This window comes from Fundulus heteroclitus, chromosome 5, assembly GCF_011125445.2.
Source record: "Fundulus heteroclitus isolate FHET01 chromosome 5, MU-UCD_Fhet_4.1, whole genome shotgun sequence".
In the NCBI taxonomy this organism is placed as follows: Eukaryota; Metazoa; Chordata; class Actinopteri; order Cyprinodontiformes; family Fundulidae; genus Fundulus; species Fundulus heteroclitus.
Genome location: NC_046365.1, coordinates 11,681,417 through 11,701,414, shown reverse-complemented (window position 1 = coordinate 11,701,414; position 19,998 = coordinate 11,681,417). Strand labels below are relative to the sequence as shown.

General features: G+C 39.1%; 1 protein-coding gene across 1 annotated transcript in view; it reads left to right on the top strand.

Annotated features, from left to right (window-relative positions):
* Positions 1-2,401, top strand: part of pcdh7a (protocadherin 7a) — a 65,729-nt gene extending 63,328 nt beyond the window's left edge. The window contains exon 6 of the mRNA XM_012865547.3: positions 1,294-2,401. Within this exon, the coding sequence (XP_012721001.2) occupies positions 1,294-1,832 (539 nt within the window). The 3' untranslated portion in view covers positions 1,833-2,401. The remainder of the gene's footprint in view (positions 1-1,293) is intronic.
* Positions 2,402-19,998: the final 17,597 nt, after the last annotated feature.

Below are 19,998 nucleotides of genomic sequence, written 5' to 3'. Positions count from 1 at the left end.
GTCAAAGCTGTCTGATATTTGGAAAAGCTCATAATTACACCGGCCTTAATAAAAACCTCAGTTCCAACAGAGGAAAAGTAAGCACAGATGATGATGCCGCCCCCACCGTGTTTCACTGAGTGGGGGGGTGGGGGGGTGGGGAGTTTTCTTGGATGATGCAGGTGTTGTTTTGCTGCCAGGTGTAATGTTTAAAATTGTGAACATTGTTTTAGAATAGTTTGGCCAGGCCTGGATGTTTAATTTGAAGACATGTCTCCTTCCAGGTAAATGGAAAATACAAGTCGTAGGATACGACCAGTACTAACCAGAAATCATGCAGCTTCTTGATTGCTGTTGGCCTTTTGGTGGCCTTCCTGACCAGTTTTAGTCTTTGTCTTTCATCAACCTTGGGCGAACATTCATTTTATATGTACCAATTTGAAAAGTCTCTACAAACTGTGGCTTTAGCTGAAAGAGGCAAACGAGCAGATGTCAGGTCAGTAAACAACGAGACAGCTGAACTTTACTGACACTCAATCGTTTTGCCGAGTGTTGGATCACTCGCGTTAATGAAGTATTATTTTAAGGGTTTATGTAACCAGATTATTGCAATTTTTCATCCCAGCTATTGGATTGGTTGTTTTTCAGTTGAAACATATGGAGTGTCATATTAAAGGAGGAAAAGCTTTTGAAACGGTCTATCATTATATAAAAAAAAATTTCTTTTTACCACAAAAGCTTAGCAAGTTGACAGGGGTGTATATAGTTTTGTTGAATAACCCCAGCCTTTCACCCCTTTCCATAAAATCAGCCCTCTGTGGCTGGTGTCTTCGCTGATGTGGGTGCACATGGGATTTGAAACACGTAACCTTGACATAACACGTATAGAAATGTAGATTTGCCATTCAGATAGCTGATAATTACATTCCCCGTGGCACTGATGGTTGCTTGGTCTGACCTCACCTTTCACCTTTCATGTAATGCTGATCGCAGCCGTTTCTTCTCTTTTTTTTATCAGTCCTCAGAAGTCTGCGATTTGCATTTTGCTTCAACAGCATTTTTCTTCCTTTCATGCTCCTTTCAGGCTCCCCTCCCTAATAACCTCAGTCTAATCTTTTTCTCTTTTTTGTCTGTTGTTTCTATTTCTTCTGTTATTTTCCTGTAAACTTGGGGTTCTGCAGTATTTTCCGTTTGGTTGTGCGCTTGCAGTTTCATAACTTCTCCTACTGTTTTGTAAGTCAGGGGAAGAAAAGCGTAGTGAGATATTTAACAGTCTCTTTTTGCACCTATCTTTTGTCCACTTCCCGTTTCCAGACGCCAGACAGCTGCCGGACGTAGCGCTCACCGGAAAGTGCACCAGGGAGTGCGATGAGTTCGGCCACTCCGACACGTGCTGGATGCCCGTCCGCCCTTCGCCGCGGCAACGGCAGCGGCATGGCAGTGACCCTCCGCGCCTCTCGACCTTTGCCCCAGGTGACGACAACAACAATCTCCGTGGCAATGACCGCGAAAGCGACAGCGAGAGCGCCGGCAGCGCGGGGAGCTCGGAGCCTGGAGTCGTAGTCGTAGGAGAAGGTCAGAGGTTACCCCTGGTCAACGGGGACCCCCTCGGCACCCTGGGCCGCGGAGACCGCAACAGGAACATGGGCGACCACAACCGGAATCTTCTGAACCGCAAAATGACTTCGGCGTCCTACGACACGTTCAGCGGCGCAGGCCTTGGGAGACGCCAGCCTGAGGAGGAGGGAGGAGAGGGCCAGCACCCCCCTGAGGTCATACCACTGGCGCGGACTGGAGGGGACTACAAGACCACCTCCTGCCTTACGTTGTCGCGCCGGGAAGTCTACCTGTAACAGCCCATCGGTGGAGCAATCTTCATAAAAACTCCTATGTTTGTTTGGTGAAAAAAAACAGGTTCCAGGCTGCACCGACGAGTCATCGGTGCGGTTGGTCCGTTCAGCCTGCGAAGATGTGAAAATGTCAAATAGATGCTTTCAAAAGGCTAATATCAGACTGTGACGTTCAGACTCAGACTAACAATTATCAGCACTTACACTCGAGCGAGTAACTGATCAGCTCTCTGACTGGGAACTCTTTCTAAAAAAAAGAAAAACAACTTTTTTTTATACGACTGCTGAAAGCTACCTAAAAGGCGATGACTGTGCGGGTCTGCGTGGAGGAAATCAATCTTTTCTTCTATTTGTTTTTTTTTTTGTTTTTGTTCTTTTTTTACTAAATTCAATGCATGCTCGACCCTTTGACCGTAGAGGTATTTATGTGAAGCAGACTGCGTGAACTCTGATGCTCTAAATGGCTGGGTGCATCTAAACAAACTGAGGCTTCAGCAGGCCAGAAGTGGACTCCCCTGGTGAGATGTAGCTGAAAGACAGCTGAAGTTTCCTATTGTGGGAAAAAAAAAAAATAGACAAGCTGTAAAAAAAAGGGTTCTTTTGATTGACTTGATCTAATTCAAAGTGGTCAAAGTGTCCTATGCTTGCAGTGCCTTGCAAAAATGTTCATACCCCTAAATCTTCACCACATTTTGTCAGAACCCCTTGGATGTATTTTATTGGAATATTTGTGATAAACCATTGCAAAGTAGCATGTAATTGTGAAAGCAGAGGAGTTGACATGCAATTTCGAAAATGAAAATCTGACTACACTTTTCAAAAAAATAACACCGTGTCTTTCTGAACACAAATTCATGGGCACATCGTGCAATCGGATGCCTGTCTTCAGCAGGAGCAGGGAAGCAGGTCAGAGTTGATGAGATGACGGAAGGAGCAAAGTGTGTATGTGTGTGTGTGTGTGGGGGGGGGGGGTGATTCAGGGAGATAACCAGTCAGGGGCTGCGATAGACTGTGAGGGTCACCTTCCAGTATGACCACAGACCTAAACATACAGCCAGAGTTACAATGGAATGGCTTCGATCAAGGCATATTCATGTGTTAGAGCGGTCCACATGTTTCCTACACAGTCTTGGAAAAGTCTGGAAAGATCTGACTTGAAGATTGGAGATGAAGATTAAATGTTTAGGTAAAATGATAATTGAGAGTGGAGTTTGAGGCTTGACATACATCCAATAGAGAATCTGTAAAATATTGCTCTTCAGGCTCCATCCCAGAAGAGTCTACTGAGGTTTAATGACACATATATGGACTAATAAGGTGACTTCTGAAGCCAGTTGGCTGCACTGGACTTTAATTAGGGGCATCAGAACAACGGTAGCTGAATACAAATGCAAGTTTTCAGATTGAAATATTTTTAAAAACCATGTATCATTCTCCTTCTGCTTCACAGTCATGCACTATTTCTATTGGTCTATCACATTAAATCCCCCCCCTCCCAAAAAAAAATCCATGGAACTTTGAGGTTGTAACGTGACAAAATGTTGAAACGTCCAATGTGTATGAGCACATTTGCAAGGCACTGTAACTAAATGTATCATAACAGAGGTGTGGGATACGAACCAGACCCCTGCGATTCCTTATAGTGTAAACACAGAATCAAGGATGTTCTTGCAAAAACATGCAACAGAACAAAGACAAGACTTTTTTTAACACAGCCATCAAATGTAACTACTCACAACACAAGATTGTCATTGCGTGTTTCTAGTGACAGGGTGTTCTGCCGCGTGCAAAGACATGTGTTTATGATTTTTTTTTCCCCCTTCACATCCAGTCTGCGTGTATATATTGTATGAGTGCATTCGATCGATCGGCAGCGTTCTCTTTCTGCTGCTCTCCGTAGTTTCAGCGTAGACAGAGGTGCTGACTTCATTATGCATCGACACGTAGCCTACACACACATATTTATATTTATATATATATATCTATAGCCTACACATGCAAGCATGCAGTTGCAAACACATAGTGTACACACCTTAGCATGTACCCTCCAGCTCATACAGAGCTTTTGCGGGGCTCACGTAAGGCGAGTTTCGAGGTAAAGTCTATAATAACCTGCATTCACTTTCATGCAGTAAAACCATGCAAAAAGACACAAACGTACACAGTTCAAGCACATCCGCAAGGAACAGACTGAGATTTTCCCAAACGCTCAGTTCATAGTATGTGTGTTTGTGCTTTTCGTCATGTCTTTCTTTCTTATTGCATTGCCTCATCGAACTAGCTGTAGCGTTTTGCCTGCTCCTCTCCAGCCAGTATTTAAACATGATGCGTATTTAAATAATTGCCCATCTCTCTCTCTCTCTCTCTCTCGGACTGGCGCGCAAGGCAACATTACAGAGAATTTTAACGTCATCTACTCTTAAAGTATCGATAGAAACCGTCGGAGTTAGAGATTTTTCTGCATAGTGTAAGTAGGACTCATGTAAAAGAACCACATCGCTGTAATTTCTGTAAGGTGTATTAAGGAAAGAAAAAGAAACTGCATGACGTAAAATGCAAATGTCTTTTTTTCCTCTTGTTTTTTTTATTTTATTTAAAAAAAAAAGCTTGTGCTTTTTGTTTGGACAGCACGACTGTTTGGGTACATCTGTACTAAATGATTGTGCTTACGGGGGCGGTGGTGGTGGTGGTGGGGGTGGGAGGGTTAATGATGGCAGACAGTGGGATTTAGCTGTGGGACGAATGCGTTTGGGCCTTTTTCTCTCAGAGTTGACAGGAAGGATTGCCAGAGGCTGGAACGAGCGCTTTGTGCAGCAGGAGATCGGAGTTCTGACCTAAACACGCCCAAAGCTGCCGCGCCGATAACAGGCTCCTTCACGTCCCGTCCCGTCAGCTACTGCGGCAGCCTCTCCGACACACTCGGCTGCGTAGCGCAGAAGAGTGGGTGTCTTAATTCCCATCATCGGAGCGTGCAAGTGTGTGAATCTATGGCGCGATAGGGATAATAGGGTTAGGTCGTCCCTGTGGTCTTAATGAGTTTCCTTTCTCCTCTCCTCCCTCGATCTGCACTGATCTCATTAATGTCTGGATAGGTGAATGTAACTCTGGTGGAAACTGCCAGCAATTCTGTCTCCTATGTTATTTTGGGGTTTTTTTTATCTGGTTGTTTTGATTCAGACTTGGCAAAGAAGCAAGATGAAAAATGAACAGCAGCAAACTCAGGTGTGCAAGGACATCTTACCTTTTTAAACAGGTTAATAGGGATGTTCTACTTCTACTACTTGTAAACCTGTACATACTGCACACTTTACTACTATGTGCACAATCTTGAGCTTTGAGCCCACTGACATATTTAGTCCCAAGCTTTCATTACCTCGAACACCCCCCACCCCCAACCCCCCCGCCTCCAGAATGGCTGTCTTTACAGAGCTCTGCTCTTGACGAACTGCGCTGGAAATTTACCAAAAAAAAAAAAAAGTGAAAGTTTAGAAGACTCTGTTTGTGGAGAGTTTACATTGTAAAGTTGACACCAGAAAAGGACTTTGGTCGGAGTGACACCACTCGGAAGGAAACACTTGGGATACCTTTTTGGAAAAAAAATAAAACAAAACAAAAACAAGAGACTCGTCTTGGAAGCGCTTATTTCTTCAGACTGCTGTTTTATGGCAGCTCCACGATGGCACCTTGCAAACCACATCTGATCTGGATTTCAGAGACCTTCCTGTACATGAAACTGTGTGTATGAGTCCATTTTCTTTTTATACTGCACGTTTAAACCTGAACATGTGTTAGACTACTGGAAAACGAAGAGGAGAAACAGGGCGGACTTGGCTCTGTCATCTACAAACAAAGGCGTTTTTTTAAAAAAACAAAACACTTTCCTGTTCTTCTCCTCTTGCTGTTTTATCCTCGCCTTGTAAATAGAAACCCTACACTGTAGAAAGACTACTGGAAACTCCTTACAGAAGATGGCATGCTTAAGGTTCAAATCTGCACTTGAGAGAAAGAAAAAAAATCAGATGAAAATCTGCTTTTATTTTCTTTTTCTTTGTTTTCTCATCTTAAGGGACTGTCCCGTTTTTTTGTTTGTTTGTCTTTTTGCTTTTTTTGACTGCTCCCTTCCTGTAATTACATAATGAACTAATTGCATTTGCTATGATGATTAAGAAGAAGTAGAGAAGGAGGAGTAAATGAATGGTTTGGTAATGAAGATGAATCATGTACAAGTTTGACTTTCGCATTAAAAACTTCAGACATTCATTTAGCTTTCAGCTCTCTTATTCTTTTTTTTTTTTTACTAAATTCTATCAGTCAATGTTCTGTTTTAATGAATCCAAAGAAATAGTCACCTCAAGGAAAGTCAAGTTTATTTGTAAAGCATGTCAGTAACAAGACAATTCCAAGTAAATGGACTGAACTTATATAGCACTTTTCCAGCCATGCTGACCACCCGATGCGCTGTACACTATAGCCACATTCACCCAGTCGCTCTCACTAACGCACTCACATTTATACACCGAGACGCAGCTCGCTAGGCAACTTGGGGTTATGTGCCTTGCCCAGGGGCACATTGACATGTGGCAAGAGGAAGCTGGAATCAAACCCACAACCTTCTGATTGCCAGACAACTACTCAACCCATCAAGCCACAGTCGCCTCACTGTACATGAGTGGAAAATAAGAAAAGAAATTATATAGAGGAAAGTACATTGCAGTGGAATAGTAGCAGCCGGTCAAAGGCAACTCTAAACTAACAGGTTTTTAACCTTGATTTAAAGGAACTCAGGGTTTCAGCAGTATTACAGTCTTCTGGGTGTTTGTTCCAGATAAGTAGAGCGTAGGAACTAAATGCTGATTCTCCATGTTTGGTTCTGGTTCTGCGAATGTAGAGTAGATTCTCAACACAGAAATGGGGTCTTGCGTTGTTGCCTTTGCCTTGTCATATATGATGCCAAATGAAAGACCTCCAACTTGACTTATATCCCATCCAAAAATACCTACCTTTTATTTCAGTGGCATAGGATGACACAATGTTGTATGAAAACAAGGCATCCTCTTATTACTCATCTTATGCTCTAGCGTACACAATGTTATCACCAGTAAAAGGCAAACTCCAATTTGGACATATTGTGGGGGTACTGCAAATTTGTTCTAAAACCATTTGTGTTCCAGCTTCCAAACTGGTTTAAAATAAGCAGAGATTGTTCATTTGGACATAGAAGGTACATGAGATAGAACCGTGGCTAAATTAGCTAAATAGGGCCTTTTTTCAGATAGAACTCTGACCACTACATAAGGCAAAGTTCCCCCAATGTGATCTGTGGTATGTGTTAAATATGCATTAACAGGCATTTATGCTATACATACACCACCTTTGCTGAGTGGTGGTTTGAAGTGAATTCCCTAATAATCGTCTGCAAGGGGTTTAAATTTGAAAAAAAAAAGCAAAGGTAACGTGTCCTCTGATGGCAAAGAAGAATGTTTTTTTGTGTGTTTTTTACTACCATCGATCAAGCATTTACGTTAAGTAAGCAAAGCTCTTAAAGAGATCTGCATCTTTTCCTTTTAAAGCGTTGGTTTGATTTATTACCCAGACACAGCCAGGAACCATGAGCTGTTAATTGCTTGTAACAATCTCCCTCTTTAACTGAACCTTTTATTAAATGACGCTGGGCAATTTCAGAAAACTTAATTTACGTCCATCAGCTTATTCTCTCGGTGTCAGGTTAGCACAAATACAACGACTGATCTGGTTCTTCAAGATATCACTTTTCTGATTCATTCATGCATGTTTGCATCCACTGGTGTATACTCTTTCCACTAATTTTCTTTTAACATAAATGCATATCTTTTGATGTGGGGTGTTATACCTTATTAATTTTCAAAAAATATGTCACAGAAGTGATTACCAAGTTATTTTTAAATACTGAATTTATAATTCTGAAAAAGATAGATTTCAAAAGTTTCAACGTTAAATTAGACTGAAAGAGGGACATTAAAATTCATAACTCATGGCCATTGTATGGGTCAGGCACATGAGACAGCATCTGACGTGAAACTGCACAGTTCTGTCATCAGAGACCTGACTTAACTTGTGAACTTCTCTGCTTTAGGACATCTAAAATTTGCTTCAACCATATTTGTGATGGTGTAAGGGAACCAACTTGTGTGGTTGTGTACTGAAGCTCTGGCAAAACTGTATTAATTTAAAGAAAAAAATTCAGATTTTCCATGCAGCCAATTTGTGTCTGCAGATGAAGGTCATTTGAAGTAACTAAGACCTAAGTCAATCTTTGTCATCTCTTCCAAGGTCATCAAGAAGCCAGGTTAAACCTCTGATCAGTTAAAAACTGATACATTCTGCAGCACGACTCTATTCTAATGTAGATCTGTGATGTCATTCTGCAGCAGACCGACGTATCTGGGATAGAGCAGTGAGATGCCGTGCTGTCCGTCATCTTTAATCTTTGAGAGGTGAATATTCCTGAACCTGATCCTGCTCTGTGAAAAGTTTTCAAATGTAAAAGCAATTTGGACTTAAGACTTATCTTACAAAATGATTCACAGGTGTTAACGGCAGCAAAGATTACTGTGAAGGACTCTAAAATGTCAAAAAAAATGGAAGAGGGGGGAAAAAAATCCCGCAATGTGTTTTCTTTCTTCAGATATGCAACACTGACACCATGTGGTCATAACTGACATGTTTGTATTCTCTTTGTGTGTGGCTCACGCTCCTATAGAGGACAAGAATACTGTTATTAAAACAAGACAACTGGATTACCTCTTAATGTTCTGTATCTCTAAAAGGTGACTTGCATCTTGTTGTGAAAAGGGTAACATTTTGTGTTTTTAGGTGTTATTATAAACAAGAAATTGAAATTTACCATCAAGGTCATTTGTGAACTGGGGGCCCTTTATATTTGACATTCATGGTCAAATTATAAGTTGATGCGCAAGACGCAGATAGGGTTGCGTGCATTTACTGTTTAGATGTATGAATCCACCTTGATGAGGTGGCGATATGTCCAGTCGCACCTGGCCTCTCCCCAGGAGACAGCTGGAGCAGTCTCTCATCTCTACAGAAGAAGAAGGATTGAGTAATAAGGGTATGAATAATACATCAATACTAAATTCCGTACACTTTTCAAAAAGAGCACAACATATTTCTCAGCAACAGACATTAAATCAGACTAAACCCTCTTGAATTAATTAAGACAAGAGCATGCCGTTCACCCCAGGCTAATCTGACCTAAAGCCATTTCCTGACCAATATAGATTGGTCAGGAAACGGCTATTAAAACAAGAACTTCTCAGTAAATGCGTCCATTTCTGCACTCAATAAAGAAGTTGTTTTAAACATAAATCAGTTAGGACTACCCAAATGATTTATTTTGGCCTGGTGAAAGCCAGAATAATGAGAGAGATATTTATTGCCTCCTTTAAATTCAGAAGGTTTATCATGCCTTTAAACAATTTAAGACAGCCCAGATGATGATGTCATGGTGTGTAAGCTTTTGATGCATGACCTGTGGATGCATTTTAAGACAACACCTCAAACGTACAGCTTCCTTTAAAGTTTTTCCAAATGGTCAAATATTTACCAGATGAATAATTCCAAAAAAAAAAAAAAATGTTTGGACTGCTGTCAGCTGATGCCACGTCTAGCAATTGAGAAACTTAAAAATAAAAACAATAGCTGTGGTATATCTGAAGGCAACGCATGAAACATGCACGTGATGTCATAGAAATCGCACAAAATTATAAAGAAGGGAATTGTGGACCTCCACAAGTCACTATTATCCCTGGGTTTCCAGATCTCTGATGATGTCACATTCAATTGTTCAAACAGTTCTATGCAAGTGGCAAGACTCTTGTTGCACTTGGGTAATGGGTAATGTGCATCCATAGTTCTGTCCAGAATGGAGACTGGTTTTGTGTCCTGGAGATGAATGTGCATCAGTCAAATATGGGAATCGACTCCAGCTTGTGAAGATGCTGGCTGATGCTAGTAAGAATGTGTCGTTATTCTCAGAATAGACTATTATCAAAGTGGACTGAAACACCAGAAAGAAAGTATTACAACAAAAACACTTTCAAAAAGCCAGACTGCAGGTTGCAAATGCATTTAGGGGCTGATTTAATTTCAGACAATGGGAAACAATCTGGTGTCTTCTTGTACCGTGTGTGTAAATATGTGCCATATTTAATTGTCAGGCTCTAACATTTAGGCAGAAGATTCACAATTATTCCTGCAGAATCCTAAAATGTCATTGTCCTGCCTCCTCTGTCACATAAGCAGTCGGAGGAAACAACTTCATCATTGACTGTAGATATTGACACATTAAGTTATTTCGTCATAGCCATTTCCTAACCAATAAAGATTGGTCAGAAAATGTCAGGATTTAGGTTAATAGCATGTTCTCTCTAAAGAGCAGTCAAAATGAATTGGCCTTAGTGCCTTAGCACAATAAAAACAGAAAGTTGGGGTTTTATTAATGAAAATCTCCTTGACATTCAAACTAAAAAAGCAAAGTATACATTATAATGTTTCAGTTCTATTTCATTTGTTTATAGAAATTGTTAGAAGATCCAGTATATAAGGAGTTTAGTTTTAAAAAAACTTTACTTTTTACAGTGCGTTGCAAAAGTATAAAAACCCCATTGGGTTTTTACTTATTTTGTTAAATTCTAACCTGAAATTAAATTTTTAAATCTTCTTTTATATTATGGATCTCCACAAAACAATCTAAGTTGGTGAAGTTAAATGATAAAAAAAGGATTTCCAGAGATGTTGGCCAACTGAAAAGTTTGAACATGAAAAATATGAGCATTTACACCACTCAATACTTAGTCTGGGCTCCTTTTCCCTGGATTACTGCAGCAGTGTGGCATGGCATGGAGTCGATCAGTCTGTTGCATTGCTCAGGTGTTATGAGAGCCCAGGTTGCTCTGATAGTGGCCTCTTCCTCTAAGGCCTGGCATATCCCATCTTCCTCTTCACAATTCCTCAAAGATTTCTATGGGGTTAAGGTTAGGCCAGGTTTCCTGGTAAATTAAGAACAGGGTTGTAAAAATAAAATCTGCATCTCCATAAAGTAGGTCAGCACCAGGGAGCATGAATTGCTCTAAAACCTCCAGTTAGAGGGCTGCGTTTATCTTGGACCTCAGAAAACACAGTGGACCAACACCAGCAGATGACACCGAACCTCAAGCAGCCTAGATTATGTGCCTCTCCTCCCTTTGACCAGACTAAATGCTAAATTTACTTTCATAACAGAACATGACTTTGGACCACTCTGTAGCAGTCCAGTTCTTTTGTCTTTAGACCAGGCAAGACTTTCCTGACCCTGTCTCTTGTTCAACAGTGGCTTGACACAAGGAATGCGACAGCTGAAACCCATATCTTGCATACGTCTGTACATAGTGGTCCACTCCTTGTGAATCTCCCCCACATTTTTCAATAGGTTTTGTTTCAGGATTGTGAGGATTGCTTGTACACTTTTTTCTACCACATCTTCTCTTTCCCTTCGCCTCTCTAGTAATGTGCTTGGACACAGAGCTCTGTGAACAGCCAGCCTCTTTAGTAGTGACCTTTTGTGTCTTGCCCTCCTTGTGCAAGGTGTCAGTGGTCGTCTTTTAGACAACCGTCAAGTCAGAGGTCTTCTCCATGATTGTGTAGCCTGCAGAACTAGACTGAGAGACCATGTAAATACCTCTGCAGGTATCTTCAGTATTGGACCTTTTGACAATATTCAAAATTTTTGAAATACTGAATTTGGGGTTTTCATTAGTTCTTGGTTGTAATCATCAAAATTAAAAGATGCAGTTGAACTATATCAGTCTGTGTGTAATGACTGAATATAATCTACAATAAGTTACTGAAAAAAAATCTACTTTTTCATCATATTCTAATTATATGATCAGTACATGTATAAAAAAGAACATTAAAAAATAAACTGCTAGTTGGCATGTGTACATGTATGTACATATATTTGCTATGAAATTCCTAAATATTGCCTCCAAAAGTCACTTACTTGATCTAAGTGTTGGATGCCTTTCAGTATAAACACACCTTTTCTGAAAGGCCTCAGAGGCTGCAGCACCACTAAGCTAGAGACATCACCCCATGAAGACCAAGGAGCTCTCCAAACAAGTCTGGGACAAAGTTGTTGAGAAGTACAAGTCAGGGTGGGGTTATAAAATACCTAAATCTTTGATGTATCCCCAGAGCCCCAACAAAGCTATACTCTTGAAATGCAAAACACAACAAACCTGCCAAGATAGAGCTGCCCACCAGAACTCATACATCAGGCAAAGAGGATATTAATCAGAGAGGCAGCACAGAGTCGAAAAGGCAACCCTGAAGCACTGGCAGACAAGAAGGAAATTTGGGGAAGCTAACAGCCGCCGATAACCAACGACTGTTGCTCATTCTGTGTCACACATCTTCAGACAAAAGATGTTGCACGCACATAAGGTGCGTAACAAACTTATGGAGTGCGGCCTGTTTGACGGGATATTTGTTTTAGTTCAGGATAAATTACTTTTAAATTTTGCATGGCAGGTGAAGCTCTTGAGAAGAATGTTCCTCCTTCTGGGCTCAGACAGCTGCATTTTAGAAAAAGAAAACAATGCGAGTGAGTGTGGGTTGGGAGCTAGTGTTGCCAATTCTTGTGAAAGAAACAAGCAACCAGCACTTTACCTCTAACTTGTAAATATAAATAAACAAGCCCAAAGTCGATTCTAATAATTCATTTAATTATGGCAACACTGCTGGAAGCCATTAACACAGGTATTTCAAAAAGAAGTCCTTTCCCCCACTGTTATCAGACTCTTTATTAAACGTGCAATAAACCATGACTTTTTTGGGTTACTTATTGTTGTAACATCGATAATATCAATGTTGTTATAATTTTGTATTGAAAAGAATAGATAAAAATCAGTTTCATCATTGCTGTGTAGAAACAAGTGTTCCCTTCCTGGCTTAACGTCCCTCGAGAATTTCCATAAGGTTGGCAGGCAGTAACTGCCGGCCGGTGGTTTGCACAGAAGTGTTGGAAAAATAACAGTCTGGCTGAGCCATGCTACTGTTGAGGAGAAGTCTGTGTGGACGTATATTGAGACCCAGGACAGTGACATAAATTGCGGATGACTATGTTGTTGTGAACATTACTGTACAGTACTTACAGTTATCGAAATGCAATAACGTGGACACTAACCAGTCCACAAACAGTTTCTAAACTTAGAATGAACAATAATGCAATGAATGAAAAGTTAGCACTTCAATTATCATGTTATATAAGACAAAAACTGGTTCATCTCAATGACAGAAAACCCAAACCACAGCTGGGGATGCGGCTGGCAGTTGTGCAAGCTAAATGTGTCCTGTTGTTTTTTCCTATTTGTTGTTCACATTACAATAAAAAAAAAATACAGCTTCAAAGTTGTATGCATGTTCTGCAAATGTTATGGCATAAAACCTCAAGAAATGAACTTATATCCCTGGTTGGACTAGTCATCAAAAACCTTGGGGGGGGGGATGCACAGTATTTCCTCCTTGTATAAAGTGTATTGAAAATAAAAGTGGTGTTTCTCTGAAGATTTTAAATGTTTTGTCATTCTTCTGAAACAAAAGGTAATTTTGCTTTTTACACATCTTTACCAAAGGTGACAGTAAATGTGGAGGATATTGTCTATACCATAACCATAAAGCTTGAGTCATCCAGCAGTCTTTAAATTTTACTTCCAAGGACACAGATTATTTTTTTAATTCTTTCGATTAATATTTGAAGGAGGCTTTATCAAATATTAGTTTGTTTTACTCATTGTCCCTCAACTACTAGATTATGGGATTGGGAGGAGGGCTTCTGAGTTTCCCTATTGAACCTGTTTCCCCCATGTCCCAATTTAAGATAAACAGGTCTCAATATTGCTATTTACATACTTTTCTGCCAGTTGCCTGTCTCACCAAAAATGCTTTTATTTTCATTTTCCAATTTTGCTGAAACTGTAAGAAATGCAAAATACACGGTGTAAAAGATAATCCATCCTTCTATCCATGGAATCACCTCCTCATCCGTCACTCTGAACATGTCCTAATCTGTCCAGTCATCTGCCCATGCATCATAGTGAACTATCAATTTTGTACTTTAAAAAATAATTAAAAATTCTCAAATATAGGCACTTTGGACATAAAAAATTGTCAACGGCCAGTAAGTATTCACGCTGACTGTGAAAGACACTGTAGAGATTTTATTATTTTTGTTATTTTATTAGGTTGGTTTTAAGGCTGATGCCTTGTAACAATTTAAATTTGTGTTAGGGTTTATGTCAAATGTCAGTGTCTGAACTATAAATGAAAACATTGCATATTGATTTACATGAAAATTATTATTTTTGCAAGTGAATGTCAGATGCAAAATATTGTTGTTTTCGACAACAAATTATGAATTGCTGAGAGCAGCCCAGCCATTTCATACTCCTGTCATCTGAAGCCAACAATGAAGTCATAAAACTACGACGGGAATGAAAAGTAATGAATTCACTCAGTAAAAAGATATTACCGGCAGTGTTGGAAATGTCAAAGCATCAGGAATCATCCATCAACTTCCATTTAATAAAAGGTTGTAAGATAAATCACAGTATTGCACCATGAGGACACAAGGAATCCTTTGCACAGAGGAAAAGGATGTCAGCTATTTTGAACCTTGAATTAAATTGAAGGGGTGTTCTCAGCAGATGGGCATCGTATTGATTTTACAAACGTGATGGTAAAATAAATCCTGGGTGTTAATCTACACATCCACTGTCCAGTATATCAAATGGTGTCTGGAACTGTCAGCAGCAGCTCTTAGCATCTATACAAGACTTCTTCTTTTTTTTTTTTTTTTTTTTTTCTGAGTGACAGCAACCTCAAGTGAATTGTCTTTGAACAGAAAACCCTGGCCCGCTGACTCAGAATTGAAAACATGTGCTCTTGTGTTCCATTGAAATGTCCTTGTCTAATTGCAATAACAGATCAGGGATCTGCAATCATAAAATATTTCAGCTCTCCGGTCAGTTACCATCTGCAGTGGCAATCATAAAAGACCAAACCAAAGAGTGATTTGGTGACACTGCAGCGCAGCATAAAGCCCGCTGAATAAAAGATTCTCTCAGTGCTGTGCTCCTCTGTTCAGGAAAGACTCGTGGCAAAGCTGTAAACACTCTCTCTCTCACCAGTACACTATGACAGATGATATGAGAGTTGATCCTCCCTGCGTTCCTCCATAGCTCTTCATTTATGTCTTTTCATCTTTTCCTGGTTACGTCAGTAGGGGCTCATTAAAGCTGTGCCATCAGCACTCATGATGCAGTAGCAGGAAATAAAACATATAAGCACAACATGATTTTGCATAAAGGTACATCCAGTAGATGGATAAGATTTGGTGTAGTTCAGAAAAAAAAAAAAATCAAACCGCGTTCTGACTCCCGCTACCTGCAAATACTTGGAGCCTGTGATGTTTTTGTATAAGATCACTCCGTTGCTTTTAATTTTTCTAGAACTAATAGTCCTCTTTGAGGCTCATATACAACTGGATTGTTGTTTAGTGTAGCCAGCATAGCAATGATGCTCAAGTACAAATTGTATTAGTTACTATTTTCAAGGTCATTGAAAAAATCTCTGTTTATGTCATACAAAGATAGTCTCTGCCGCTTTTCCACGGATGTCAGATTGATGTATTTGTCTTGTGGTTTAAAAAAAATACATTTCATTTCTTAAAATGAAATGTATGGGTTGACCTTTCTACTACTCAAATGGTATAAATCCTACCTAAAGGACAGGGACTTTTTCGTGTCAGTAGGTAACGTTATATAAGAGACCACCAAAATCGCACACAGGGTTCCCCAAATGTCCATTTGGGTCCCCTCCCATTCAATATCCACATGCTCCCTCTAGCTCAGATCATAACAAACAACAACATAAGTTACGATAACTTTGCAGATGACAGACTTCTCTGTATCACAATGTCACCAGGTGGCTATGAATTGTTGTGGAAAATTGTATTGACGTATGTAACTCTGATCATATCTTGTCCGGATGCACCTGCCTAACTTTCTTGTGTGAAAGAAGCCCACATGCTTACAGAATTACTATTGCGTTTCCACATCCAAGGACACAGAGAGGAGTTGTGTTAGATAAGGACTGGATCATACCAGTGGGTGCATTCCTCTGAAGATTACTCCCACTTTCTTTTGCTAACCCAGAATGCATAAAGGTTTAGTGTGTCTTTTTCTCTCTGTTTTCCTGACTGCGTTAGGGGACAGAGACATTCAAACGCTTGACGCCTTTGAATTAAAACTTACAAAGACAAAGATGCATCTTTCTGTTGATTAAAATGAGTGGTGTGCTTGTTTAATTGATAATTTTTAATATCCACCACAGTGCATGGATGTGCCAACATTTTCCACATTTTAAATAAAAACAAAACTGAAGTAATGATTCCACTTATCTCGAACAAACTCCCAGAAGTGCTGAAACCCTGAGTTCCTTTAAATCAAGGTTGCTGCTACTATACCACTGTAATGCACTTTCCTCTGTATGTTTTCTTTTCTTTGTTTTGTTCCTGTACTGCACTTTGTCTCGTTACTGAAATGTGCACCTTACCTTGCTTTGCCTTAAAATCTTTTTCTAATCTTATTCAGCTTTGCATTTGCCGGCACCTTATACTGATCCACAAATGTAGCCTGCCCACTTAGTGTGTCGTATTTTCAGACATCTGTTCAGTAGGGGGTTACAACGCTGAAACACACTTAATAGATTTTTTTGCCTGTCTTGTATCTTTAAGAGAGGTAAATAAAAGGCAGCAATCTTTCTTATTTCAGTGGATTTGCATCATTTGTTTATTCATTCATTCCTATACTATGTAATTAAAGCATTTGCGTGGCCCTAAAGTGTCCTTCATGTCAGAGATAGTGCTCAGTGAACAGATACATTTGTCGCAGTCCATTTGTTTACTGACACAATAAGTTACAAATTGGCATTTTAGGTTCACTAACATACTGAACGCAGCTGTATTGAACTTAAATGGATTCTGATTTCATTGAATTTGACAATAAGTATTTTGGAGTAAATGAAAACGCATTAGACTGAAGAGGATTTAATTAGACTGATAATTGTGCTTGAATTGGACCTGTTTACTTTCTTTGCAGAATCCTTTAGGATGACTTTTGTGTTGGATTAATTCAAACAGAGAGCTAATGAAAATAAAACAGAAATAAATAAACAGCAATAAGTTGAACTACAATGTGCTTTCTTCTGCGGGAGTAATTGCCCCAATAAACAGTACAAAGTGGATCCAGATGAGACTTTTGTTTTCTGACATAGCTCAATGGGGACACCAACTGGATGAGACAAGGTGTTACAACTTGAAACAGCTTTCCTTAGATGGTTGTTCATTTCTCAGATTTATAAGGCTCATTGCTTTGATTAAAAGAAGCTCAAACTACATTTGAAACTAAGTGCATACATGGCGACACTTCAAGATATGTAAGATAGATATACACATTAACGTCAGTATAAGTAACAAAATGATCAAAAAGGCCAATCACCCTCATCCCCAGACACAAAATCCATTTAGAAACACTACATATCTGTTTGGTGAATTAGACAGAGATGTAGTTACAATCATATTACTCGTTTTTGGTTCGATGATACTCATAGTTTATGATATTCAGAGGAGAAATCATTTTGTTTATGGCATATAATTAGAAGCTGCTTAGATGTGCACAGGTGCCCACGGGATGACATCACTGTGAGAAAACAACACAAAGAGCTCTGTCATCCATCTGTTGGTGTTGTGTTTTTCTTAAATCAGCATATTATGTTGTGCTTTTAATGGATGAAAAAGCCACTGTATCATTGCTATTATTATTATTTATTTTTTTATTGCATGTTTTCATGCTTTTCCAGTAACTGTTATTGTTCTCCATGATGCTGTTTCATGACCTGCTACAGGAGAAAACATGGATAATTTCACCTCCAAAGCTCCATATTGTTTATTCCTTTTTTTCCCTCTCAGAGCAGATGGAGGTGGTAAGATGTAGGTCTCTGCTTGGTCCCTGTGGAAGTGATGCTGCAGTCAGTTCATCTGCACCGGAATCCAGCAAAGAGCTCTTTCTTATATACAATGTGAAAGTTGGGGAGAGGAAACAGAACACCCAGTACTCCAAAAGAAAGATACATCTTGCATTATATTAGAGCTTCAACAGAAAAACATGCATATTGTTTGTCTGTCTGTTCTTTAACTCTGTATAAGCTTTTCCACATGAATTTAAACCACTACCGTGGGAAACTGTTGTTGCACTGTTGGTAGGTGTTCATAGAGTGTGTTGCAAAAGTATTCACACCTTTCAACTTTGAACCACAAACTCTATGACACATCACAGATATGTAGATCTAGAGTTACTTGTGGATTATCACAGGGTTTTGTACTGGGGCCAATTCTCTTTAATATATATATATATATATATATATATATATATATATATATATATATATATATATATATATATATATATGCTCCTGATTGGTAATTAATTAAATTAATTACCAATTAGGTATTTCATTTCCACTGTTATGCTGATGACACTCAGCTATATTTATCCATAAATCCTGATGAATCCAATCAATTACTTCAACTACAGGCATGTCTTGATGACATCAAAACCTGAATGACCTTAAATTATCTGCTTTTAAATTTTGACAAGAAAGAAGTTGTCATCCTTGGGCCGGAGTCCTTAAAAAGGAAACTTCTTAATCATTCACCTAATATGGGTAGCATTACATTGGCCTATGTTAATAAAGTAAAAAATATTTTTTAGTAACGCTGTATCTGTAACAAGCATCTGGATGTTTAGGTCTAAATCTTCAAGTAAATAATATTACTATAAAAATGGAACTGATTGGCATAAACTGATATGAAGAGGTCAGATACACTCATCTAAAATATTAAACACATTCAAATAACATTACATCTGACTGGGGGCGAAATCCTGCTGGATAGCCATACTGATATGGAATGGGTAATGTCTTAGGGACAAAAGCATGCTAAATTATTTGATGAAAGTGAAAGTGCAAAATAGTACTCAGTACTCCACAAGTACACAACTGACTTGCTATTATACTCTGATTAAAAATTGTTCCCTACATTTTTGGAGCAGTGTATATACTGTGAGATATAATGTACTCATTTTTTACAAGCAAATATGATCATAATAAAAAGCTGTATGTGTTGAATGGTTGAGTTGACATTGCATGAACCACATTTATTAAAACCTAGGAGTCGCGGTGTGCTCAATCTACCCACCCACTTCGCTTGTTTATTCTCAGATTGATTCATTTTAGTTGATATGAATCTGAGTTCCCTCTCCTTTTCTCTCTTTTCGCTGAGCAGTTTAGATTTGAAAACAGACCAATGCCATTGAGCAGCCTGTCTTATTATATTGTTGCCACTCTGATGCAGTCTTGCATTTTGTACATGGTGCTGTGTTTTCATGAGTGGCCTTCCTTCAGCCCATTCTTTTTCTGTTTTCATATGATATAAAATCCTTGGAACGTACAATAAAGCCACCTCTGTAGTAAGACAACATGTAAAAATGTAAAAAGGTTTATGTATACTTTTACAATAACCAGATCAAAAGTTTTTTTGTGCTTATTTTTAGAAACACAAAGCCTAACAACTGTCTTTATCATAGCTTTGACGTGATCAAGGAACATTGGAACCAAATGACCTCTCCTCCATCGCCTGTCTTCACTGTGTTTACTCTCCATGTAATATTTTGATACCTCTGCTATTAACGTTGCACGTTATCTCTTCTGTGGCGAGGTGAGCTCTCTCATATTTTTCTTTTATTTTGTCAAAATAAACCTAGAATTTAATTGTGGTAAAAATGTTAGGAATGTCTATTACAGTCACAGCAAATGTTGTGTTTTGTATATTATAAAAAAAGAAAATTTGTAACGAACAGTTCCCTGCAAAAGTTTTCGAAAAGTTTGTCCCTTTATTCATGGCAAAATGTACTTTAGTGGCATTTGTGACTGTACTGTACTGTAATGGTCTGAATTTCTACAGCAACTTTTTTTAATCATACTGACCAAAGCGTTCCACGAAAGAGCTACGTTCACCCAG